This window comes from Rhea americana, unplaced genomic scaffold (assembly GCF_003343005.1).
Source record: "Rhea americana isolate MKP2758 unplaced genomic scaffold, rheAme1 scaffold_15, whole genome shotgun sequence".
In the NCBI taxonomy this organism is placed as follows: Eukaryota; Metazoa; Chordata; class Aves; order Rheiformes; family Rheidae; genus Rhea; species Rhea americana.
This window is the reverse complement of record NW_028185594.1, coordinates 3,821,151-3,832,415: the sequence shown is the minus strand read 5'-3', so window position 1 is coordinate 3,832,415 and position 11,265 is coordinate 3,821,151. Positions and strand designations below refer to the sequence as shown.

The following is an 11,265-nucleotide window of genomic DNA, read 5'->3' as shown; positions in this document are numbered from 1 at the left end:
TCCTGGCATTATCTCGGCGAACCTTTCAGTCCTGCTTCCGCTCCACAKTGTTTTCCTCACAAAACACATTTTCAAATACAAAACACCGAACGTTCACTGCTTCTTCGAACCGTCTTTATTCATTACCTGCCGGAGGCAAAGGGCACCGCTTACGCGGAACCCTCCCCGACCGTCTTGTTTTGCAGTTTTGCTCCACTGTACCCGTTCCGCCGTAGACTCGTTCTCTTTCAGATGCAGATACTCCCCTGGAAGAGCGAGGCAGGCTGCTTCCTCCGCGCTGCGGTCTTCGCCAACCTGCCGGCTCGCGTTAGTCTGCCCAGGGTATTTGAGGAATCTCCCCCAAATCAGCTCCGCTTTAAAGGCCACAATCACCTTTTTGGCCCTTGAAGCCGGCTGAGGCTTTTTGTAAGGAGCTAAACCGGCTTTTTCATGCATCAAGGCCTTGTTCCAGGAGGACTTCGCGAGTGCAATGAGGAGAAAGGCTCAACAATACAAAATACATAATCGCATACAGCCTTAAAGCCTTTATTTTAATGCAAAATAAAACAGGTAAAATTTATATAGCCATATGTAACAAAAGATCAAAATCTTTGATGTTGTACTAGAAAAAACAAACCCTTTAGAAGCGTGTGCTGAGTTTCTCCCCCAAACAGTCGCGCGTGGTTTAGCAGCCAGGCTGGCGCCACGTCCGCCGGCCCCGAGCAGCCCGCGCGCTGCCGCCGAGCCGCGCGCCAGCTTCGCCCCGGAGCGCCAGCACCCCGCGGGGAGCAGCGCCGCCCCGCGGAGGAGGTGCCGGCAGCGCAAACCCGTCTGCCAAAATAGTAATAACAACAACTCGGCGGCAGGCGAGGCCGCTCCTGGCCTGGGAGGCTGGAGCGACGCCGAAGTCAGGGCTCCGCACGTGCTTTTCCAAGGCAGGAGCCTCTTCTTCACCGCTCGGCTCCTCCAGCCTCTCCTCAGCCGGCACCGCCTCCGGCCCCGGCTCGCTAGCGGGCGGTCACTCGGGAAGAGCYGCGGGCTCCTTCCCTTATTTAATTTTTGCAGCTCTCAGCGCTTCGGCCGCTCGGCGGGGCTGGCCAGGCGCCAGGGCCGCGCGCCGCTCCGGCCGCCCCTGCCCGCGCTGCCAGCGCGAGCGAGCGCCAGGCAGTCACGTGTCGGGAGCGTTTCAGACGCGCTATTTTCCCAAGCATATGGACATATGGGGAAAAGAACAACTTGTTACTTAACGGCTCTTTTGGATTTTGCAAGTGTGTATTTTCAACCATCAGTTGTAGCACCTCGTGAATTGTGCACGGTACATATTTTTCCACAATATGGTGCTAAAATCATACATTTTGCACTGCAGAGAAGCTGACTATACTGTAGTTACACATTATACTTTTGAAAATACCAAACCTCTACCAGATATTAAACCAGCAAATGGCAATTTTCTCCCAGAACAATATGGCACCAGAGATTAACGAGATGCTCTGCAACAGCTCCCGCTCTTGGTCGCCCAGCTAGGGCAGGCGGCTCTTCCTTCTCAGCTCCTCGCCCGTGGGATGTAKCCATGTATTACACCCGCATCACTTTTTTTTTTTTTCCTCTAAGAAGGAGGAAACTCTACCTATCCAAAGGCAGAAGCATCACCTGATAACCTGCGGGGTAGGATCAACGGCTCGGAAGGGGCTGCCTTGCTCCGCGGGTGCTGCCCGGGGGACTCGGGCTGCGGGGGGACAACCGCGCGGGTCCTTCGAAGGCTACGAACAACGCAGGAGCTATTTCCAGCCAGCTCTTGCTTGGCCCTGCCTCGTGAAACACTGTAAATAAGCTTTGCCGACGGTGCTGCGATGCCGTTTGAAGGGTTAGTCGAGAGCGATTTATAAAGGCAGTAGCTTATAGTCAGAGCTGTTCTTAATTGTGGCCTGGCTTGATAAAGCCACTGTCGCAAACACGTAAGATTCTTTACAGCTGGATCAAATGTATCAGGGGTTGTATTTCAAGCAGGGAAAGGAAAGTATTTTAATTTGTTTTCGCTTCACTTTCAGCGGGCCTTCACGACACCGTCGGCTGCCCTGTGGCTGCCAAGTCCTGGCCGAGTATCCAACAGCAGCTAAAGCTCTTCCGGAGGAGCACACGGCTGCGCGCGGCACGTAGGCGACAGGCAGCGCCGCGCCGTCCTGCCGGAGGGTCCCCGGACGCCCCGCTCCGCTCCGCTCCGCGCCCGCCCCCTCCCTCCAGAGGCCGTTCCCTCCCGCTCTGCTAGGGCRGAGGGCAGAGAGCAGCGGAGCGGGGCGCCATCGCAGCGGCCTGGCGTCTCAGTCGGCTGCGTCCCTCTCCCTCCCCTCGCCGCCTCCCGCTCCGCGCGGGATGCAGTCCGGCCCGGGGCCCTACGCACCGCTCGCTTCCCCGGGGCCTCTCCCTGGGGAGAGCTGGTGGGAGGGCACGCTCCCGCCAGGACTGACCTTCCCCGTGTGGGATACCTAGTGCCTGGGAAGCGACCGATGGGATTTGCGACCTGTTGCATACCGAAGGTGTCGAAAGCACGGCCAACAAATCCCTGCGCTGGTCCCCGGCTCTCCCTGACCAGGAGAGGAGCCCCAGCTGCTCAGCGGCGCTCCTGAAAGGCCGAAGTTAAGGACACTTAGAAACTTCTCCAAAACACCTCTCCAGGCGGCGAGGCCGTGCGGCCTCCCTGGGGCACCGCGCGGCGGGAGGTCCCTGAGCGCCGGYGGCCCCGTGTCCCCAGGCTGCAGGGCCTCCTGCTCCTCTCCCCGGGGCGCTTTCCTCGCCTTTCCCCTCGCCGCTGCCTGTCAAAGCCCCCTCCGCCGCCGGCTGGGGGTTGGCACATGGCACTGGCCCCCTCTCGGGGGCTGCCGGGGGTCCCTGCCCCGACTCGCGCGCCGGCCTCCTCGGAAGCTCCCGCGGGAGGCAGCGACGCCGACCGGCAGCAGCTCAGCGTCGAGGGCCACCGGACAACTGCCGCGACGGCCAAAGGGAAAGAGGAAGACGAGGGGCCGGACCGCAGACCTCGCGGCCGCAGCACCCTTGAAACGCAGAGCTGCCGGCCCGCCCGTGCCGGAAGGACGCGCTGGTGACACCTCGGCCCTCGCGCAGGAGGGCCGCGCCGCGCCGTGCTGCCTGCAGGCGGCAAATAGCCCTGAGCTGTAGCAAGTGTTGCGCTGAATTTCTAGCAGCCACTTTCTATTTTTAAAAAGCATTGAAAGTACGCAGCCGCCCGGCACCTCACGTACCCGCGGCGCGCCGCGGGCGGCCGTTCCGCAAGCGCCGCCCCGTGCCCCGCTCAGCGAGGGGGACCCGCGGGCAGCGCCAGTCTCGCGGGCGGCTCCGCTGGGCAACAGCCCCACAGGGGCGACGTCCGGCGGGGCCCCGGCCGGGCCGCGCTCGCGATCCGCCCGGCGGCTATACGGCCGCGGTCACGCCGTTCTTCTGCCGGGGATCCTGCTGCCTGTACTGGTACCGGTCCGGACTGGTCCCGCGGTGTCCCGCTCGGCCCGTTTCGCTGTAAGCCGGGGCTCGGTGGGGCTGGGGAGGGGAAGGTGGCACGTCCTGCCGGAGGGGTCCTTTATGGGGGTTCGCTGGGTAGTACTGGGGGTACCTCGGCTCTGCCGCGCGGCCGTAGCTCCCCTTCGACGGGTGGCCCCCAGGCTGTCCTCCTTGGTAGTAGGGCAGATCCCTCTCTTTGTAGATCACTCGTGGCCCTGTTAAGTATTCCAGCGGCTCTGCGGGTCCGCGCCTGGTGGGGAGAAAYGCAATAAAGCACGTAAAAAGGCAGCCTGAGAGGCCAGTGACGCGCTACCGTACTCGGGAGCTACGTTTACTTTGGGAAAGGAAACACCACCTCAAGCACGGCAGGTCCAGCGGAGTCACGAGAACTTGTGAAGGGTGACAAGCCCGCAGGCCACGCGGGTCTGCGGGCGGGAGGCTCCAGCGCCCGTCGGAGCCCTCGGACGACGGGCAGCACCGGCGCCTCCCGCGAGCCGCTCACCGCAACGGAAACGACGCGCCCTCGAAGAGCGCGCGCCTGACCGAGCCGTATCTGGCCTGAGCATAAACAGATGAGCCGGTCTGCAAGGCTGCAAATCCCATAAGCTTTACATGCACAAATATTCACGCTTTCCAAGCCATTTCCCACTATTTTTTTCCCTAACATGTCAGACTGTAAAACTTTCCAAACACCGTACTTGGAAAAACTGGAACTCCTGGAAGAAACACCAGGGATGTCAGGCCGCGATACCTGAGTTTAACGGGCGAGCAGCCAAGGAGGGGTTCACGCAAACTCCTGTGCTCTGGAAGGCCTGATGTTGCACCAGCTCTGTAGCTCACTCGCATCAGTTCACGCRAAAGGCAACATGTGAGCACGCCATCCCCGAGGAGGTGCCAGGGAGTCTGCCCTGTACCTTTCCGCATCTTAATTCCATGATTTGCACTAATGAAGCATTGATATTTCTTCCTAGTACAGCTTTACTTGTGATACTTTGAAATGGCAAAAATAATTGTTCTCGCAGTCATGTCACCAGAGCATCCACAAAAGTTCAACTCAATTAGGAGTTTTTGCCAGTCTGATTGCAAATGTCTTTGCACTTTGGGCAAAACCTCCTCTTGACTTCACAGGAAGCTTCTTTCCGAGTGGGAACTGAAGGAAGATAGCAGGGCTTTGACCCAAAACAGGGGGCTGAAAGTATAAATCAATTACACCTGCTCTGTGGGTTTGGGACTAAACTCATCATCTGTTTAAATATAGTTTGCATAGATTTGTTAAAAAGCTCATCGCTCTTGGAAGGCAGATCAGGTGTTCACAATTTGTCAGTGCCTCTCTCTTGTTCACACAGTGCTTTTATAAGCGTGCTTCCCATTGCTTAATCTGAGCTCCCAGACTCCACTGGAACTTGTTTTGCGCAAAGTAAAACAAAACATGTGGTTTTCTGCTGCACTCGTTTAAGCCCATGGGGTAAATCATGGACATAGGCAATGAACAAACATTATCTGCCTTGAAATGAACCTACAATTCTCCCCCTGGAATAACTTAGTGCAAATGTTTCCTGTTTAAAATGGAAAGAGCAAAAGGAAGAATTCCAGGCCTTGGACTTTTAGGACCCTATGCTCCCCAGAGACTTTTTGCTTTAAAAACAGAACATTATGGAAGACAGGCACTCCTGGCTTGCTTTTTTTTTTTTTTTTTTTTTTGCCCGCCCTCTCCTCTCTCCTTGTGAGACAGTCCAGACAAAGTGCTGAAGGGCCTGAAGCCACCCTCTGAGATACTAAAAGGACTCCTGACTGCCTGCCTGAGACAACTGCTATCTCTGCTCGCACACYTACGCCTTGCAACAAAGCCTGATTTCCACAGCTGGCAAACAAGTTGCTCCACGTGTTTCCACGCTAGGAACGAAGACAAGACTTGCTCGCTAGTCAGCCCCATTGCACTCGGCTTTTAATTCCTCCGCGCACAGAAATGCAAACTTCTAATCGTAAAAGGCTTCTGCAATGCAAAGAACTGCTCTGTGTTAAGTAGCAAAACAACAGGAACAAATGTCAAAGCTACATCAGTTACCTTTTAATATAAGGATAATGCTCAAGATCCTGTTTATTAGATTTTAAAAGAAGTTTTTATTGGCAGCTATAATTAACCAAATTCTTGTGGAGCACACTGAAAAGGGGCTGACCTGTTACTAAGTGCTTGGAACCTGATCCAGAATTCACTTAAGTTATGAGCAGCTAGGCAGCTTTTGGACAGAGCTCTCACTGCAAAATTGAATTATTCTAAAATAACAAATTCAAAACAAATTGGTACAAAATGACTGCTGAGAGTGGGACCTCATCAGCCGAACCTTCAGCGCACAGCCCCCTCCCCAGCTCACAGGACAGGCCCAGATGCTGCAGGAAAGGGCGAGGGGTGCGCTTCCCACCCAACCGGGCTGCCCAACGCCCCAAGGGCTGTTTGCAAGACAGCCCAGGAGAAAAGGCCTGGGAGAAAGCGTGATGACGCTGCCGCTGAAGCCGGGGCTGTACAGAGGGCAGGCACATCCAGGCAGCTTTGATCTACAGCTGCGGGGGGAAGAGGTGCCAGAGCAATCCAAGCACGAGCGTGATGCAGCCCCTAGGCACATACCCAAGCAGATCAAGTTGGTGCCATCAGGTTTTTGTTGCTGTTAGAAAATTAAATCCATCACTGGTTCACTTACCATGATACCATCTCTGGTTGCACAGGCAAACTGCAGAGAGGAACATGTGGGAAAGGCAAAATCTTTCTTAAGAAAGTTAGAAATGTCCAAGCTGTTCCCTCTCAGGCCTGTTTTTTCCCTTTTCTGAGGGTGAAATACTTGTGGGCGGTATTGCTCTCTGCCGCGTCTTCCTCGAGACGAAGCAGCTGGGAGGAGAGGTCATGCAGGGTGAGAAGGCTTGAACCCATCTCACATGGATCCTTCAGGAAAGCCCCAGGAAGACAGAAGGTGTGTGACATTTTTGGCATCAGTACGAGCACTAGCCTAACCAATGATTGCAGGAAGCCTTGCACAGGAGCAAAGGCTGGGGAAATGTTTGTAACTCTGCCCAAAAGGCAGCCCTGGGCAGCATGACCAGGCAGGGGGAAGTGCCACGAAGGACATCCTCATGGCTCTACCACGGGACGCCACACTACCCCACTCACTTCCCTAGTGACTCCAACTAGGGTTGGGTGTGCAAATACACCCGCGAGGAATGACCGAGCTTTTTTTCTCCATTTATGACCAGTACTGCACGTTGAAACTGAGTTATTTCCTGATGATTCATTCTTCCCCATCTACCAGCAACGCCCGGTGAAGCCTGCTCGTGGAGAGCTGCATGCAGTGTGAGGAACCAGCCTGGGGAGTCTCTGACACGAACCTCCATCTGACAAGTCTCAAAATAAAAGAGAGAGCAGCTGGGCCCTTCCCACCCTAAATGTTCTTTCAGATTAGCCACCAAAAAGTCAAGCTTTTTAAGACAGAATAAACATCTACAGATGCCAAGCTCTGGCTGTAGAAAAGCTGTCACGACGAAGAGTACGTCTGGGACGCCGGGGCAATGCTGGAGTGGCAACTCCAGACAGAAAGAGCAGGGCTCCTCTATGCGACACCCCTTTCACTTGATAGTTCAGGATGTATACGTATATGCTATTGTTTATCCTTAAAAAAATCACCATAACAACTCAAACCAAACACTTTCTACTTGGCAGCCCCTTGTAGAGACTCTGCTCGTTTCTGAAAGCAAAGCAAGCCTTGCCTTCTCTCTCGGCAGAGACTGCCACCTCTGAGGAGGCCCTAATGAAATTCTTCTCCTCTCCCCTTCTGTTTTTGTTGGCTTCTGATGAGTTCAGAGTTCACAGGGCTGTATCACACCTCCTAAGTGACCCACAGTTTGGGGGTCAAACCAATAACCTCAAGTGGAAAATCAGTGACCCAAGGGAGTGATCGAAAATCCACAAATTGGGTCAAGCAGGTCCAGCCACTCAAAAGGACTAGGCCAGGAGCGTGCCCTCTGAGAGGACATGCTGAGTAGAAGCTGCTCTGACCGTCAGCTGTTTTCCAGATTTTGGCCAGTTGTTTGACCTGGGGGTCCAGCGAAATTAATGGCAGGCAGTAGTAGGGAAGCTGACACAATATCCTGGTAAGGGACTGATCTCAGGGCTCGAAAAGTGTTTTTGCTGATAGTTCAKCTCTCCTGGCTCCCAGTGGAAGACGTGAGATCAATGATGTGGGTCCAGCTAAAGGCAGAGGCTGCCCATGCAGGAAGCAGTGGAAGGAGGGCAGGTAGAAGCATCACCTTCACGAAAGGAGTCAAACTGGTGGCTTTCACATATGTGAAAACCTGCTCCTCGGAAACATCATGGGCAAAGTGCCACCGACCAGGATGTTCCATTTTGCTGTGAGAAAGAGAAATCTCAGCTTCCCCCCCAGAGAAATCGCAGGGCGCATGAGGGAACTGCAAACACATCTGGCTGTGCTGGTCAGCCCCTGTACTGGCTTACCTTCTAAGTGATCAACCAGGTAAGAACTGTGCCCCATTTTAGGCTTTAGGAGCACACAGTAACCTTGTCCAGAAAAAGCAAGTGACTTGCGATTAATCTTCAATTAACAGTACATGTGTCATTATTTTCTCTCTGACAAGTAAAGCTCAAAGTATTTTGCTGTTTTTCTAACTTTGCTTTATTCATCTTCTAAGCGCAACTGATACGAAGTCTAACACTCTCTGATTTGCTGCAGAATTTTTGGGAGCTTCTGGGATTATTTAAAACTGAACCAAAGGATTCAGAATACTTGACAAAGGCTCAAAACGTTATTTAGTCATTGAAGTCAAATGGGTATCTGTAGGTTTCAAAAAAACTAACTAAAAATACTTTTTCCYTTCAAGGGGTCCATTTTTTAAAAAAGCCCACATTTCAGTAATTTCTCTGTTGCTGAAAACCTCACAGGGTAGACTGGCCTAAATACCCGACATTTAAAAAAAACAAGTAGAAAAAAAATTCATTTCACGTTTACTGTGTTCATGGTTAACCCCCATTTGCAGGTCACCTTTAACATCAGCCATGAAGACACATGCTTGGGTTATCTGAAAGCAAAAGAAAGCAAAACGACGGTCTGGCTGTTCGTGCTGTGTCCTGTCATGTTGGGGGTTTGGATTTCATCATGACAAAAGACTTTTTCCTGCCTCTGTTCTATCGGGAGAACCACAGAGGTCATCCTCTTAGTACCTGGTAAAAAGCAAGGATGGGAATGCTCCCTTCTGACATCACTATCTCCTTCTAGCTGCGGCGGGAATATTCTGCAAGGGATATAATCTCACGCAAACAACTGCCTTCTTGCTTTGTCGGGGAGTACTTCGTGAAATAAACTTCAAAGACAGCCACAAACTAAGCGGCAAATGGAAAGTCCGCGTTTGGCTGCAGCTTCTTTCATGTCTAAGTAAGACACACAGAGACTCCAGGTGATGGCATCAGGCAGCTCAGGCTGTGATTAAAGTACTGGAGAAAGCAACACGGTCCTATCTGTGTCCAAATTCTCACTAAAGCTCTCCACTGTGTGCCTCACGATTGCATGCTGTTTGCTCTCAGCCAGGAGGGTCTACTCTTAAAGAAAAAAGGAGAAGCAGATGTAAGAATTAAATTATGCAAACAAGCAATCTTACAGTATCAAATACATCAGTTTCTCTTTTTGAAGTTCCTCCCAGCATACACTAGAAACAACTGACTGAAGAGGCCATGTAGTCCCTCTCTCTCCAGATACAGTACGAAAAACACTGCAGTGCTGTTTGTAGTCAGTGGCACTAAGAACTTTTGTTGCTTAATATTCCATGTGCATATAACTAAAAAAAATCACTGCAGGTTTTTAAAAAAATCACTATATGACTCTGAGCTTCATTAAAGCCTGTCTCTATACCTTAATAGGCTAGATACTGCTATAACAAATATTCTGTGCTGTTTCAGACCAATACTTCCCATAGCTGATGATGGGTTTTGCATTTAAAAAGCCACAGGAAATCAAATTTGGTATCCTAGCGCTGGGAAGAATCTGCAGCACAAGGAAGTGCTCTGTGGCTGCTGCCTGCGAGAGAGGCTCGTACCTCTCGGTAGAAGGCAGATGTCTAGCAATGTCATCCTAACCTCAAACACACCACACACGCATTATTTATGGGCTGAGCTGGTGGAGGTGCTTTCTTCTCCTGTTCTTTTATCAACAGTGCAAGGCTAAAAAATCAGATAACGTAAACGAATACAATCCCTGGCTCTCATGTAGCACATGCCATGCGGAGAGAGCTGTTTTTAGTTTGAGGACTGTGTTTGGAATTCCTTCAGTGTCAGGTTTCCAGTTACCAGCCCCTCATCCCTGGGCCAGGCACGGCTGCGGTTGGACGGGATTAGCAGAACACTCTGCAATGTATATTACATAGCTTTGACTTCTATAGGCTTTGCAGACCCATAAAAATAATGATCATTTCACGACCTATGTTACTGGGGAAAAAAAGAATGGAAAAATMTCTCTCTCCTTTTCAAAGGATTTGTATTTGTTTTGGATTTGGAGATGGAGAGACCCATACAAGCTTGTTTGAAATTCAAGCAAGAATACATTTCAGACACAGTGCAGGCCTGATTTTCTCCTCTTGCGTGTGGTTTTACAAAGTTTAACAGCGGCCGACTGCTGTGAACATACAAGCTTATCTGCACAGCTTTTATCTCTCTACATATCATAGCTTTGAACATTTAGAAACAAACATGGCAAAAGCAGCACAACCCTGGAATGCAAGAGGTATTTATGCAAGTCCAGTTGAAGTTTAAGTCCTTTTTTTTTTTTTTTCACTTGTAGAAGACAAGTCCCATTAGCTCCCTGGGCAATTAGGAACGGGAAATATTTGGGTGTCTCAATTGCCTTACATCTGGGATCAAGCATAAAGTTTAGCGAGACAGCAGCTCGCCACACAGAGGGGTACACTGCAAGAACAAGTGAGATAGGGAAACACTCACCTGACAGATTTTCAACTCTACCTTTATGTAAGACTTCTTGTGACCACGCGAATGGTTTATTTTGCACACAAGTGAATCGACTGCTCCGAGTCCCTGCTGGAGCGAACCGAGTCACAGATGGGTTAGCATCAGAATTTAGAGCGGTGTTTAATTAAAAGCCCTTCCCCATCACCGACAAAGCCCTAAAACACTTGCTGCTGCGTTAGTTTATTTTCCACTGCAGAACTCAGGCTAGCTTCTGATAATCCCAGCCTGCAGGCAAAGTTCCCATTTCTTTCCTTTCCTAAATCCAACCTACAAATATAAGGAACTGTGATAATCAGGATTAACAAACGCAAATCAACAGCAACAAAACCCCAAGCGTGCTAGCCGGTGCTCGGCAGACGCCCAGCGCGCCCTCAAACCGAGGAGGCCCGTAATCCCTCCTGCTCGGGTCCCCGCTTGGTTTGTTCCCGTGCTCTCGGGCATGGTGCTTCTCTTCTACCAGGAGGCATAAAACAAAGTGGCGCCTATTGAACACGACACGGCTATTCTGTGAGCTCTGCAAGCTTAAAGGGATCTTAAGCAGCTCGGTACTTTAAGCAGCGACGCATTACGACACGCGTCGCTGCCCGTGTTCAGCTATTCAGCGCGAGGTCACGCCGCGCGAGTCCCTAACCTCTCGGCCTCGGGAGCCTCCCGCCAGCGCCGAGCAGCCCGGCCCGCTGCTCGGGAAGCCCCGCTCGGCCGGCACGGACTGCCCGGCACTCGCAGCTCCCTGCGCTCGCTTGCTCTGCAGCCCACGATGGGGC

General features: G+C 52.1%; 1 protein-coding gene across 1 annotated transcript in view; it reads right to left on the bottom strand.

Moving 5' to 3' along the window:
* Positions 1–497: 497 nt before the first annotated feature.
* Positions 498–11,265, bottom strand: part of PARD3B (par-3 family cell polarity regulator beta) — a gene marked incomplete at its 5' end in the record, with an annotated part of 417,421 nt that continues 406,653 nt past the window's right edge. The window contains one exon of the mRNA XM_085299549.1: positions 498–3,736. Within this exon, the coding sequence (XP_085155675.1) occupies positions 3,403–3,736 (334 nt within the window). The remainder of the gene's footprint in view (positions 3,737–11,265) is intronic.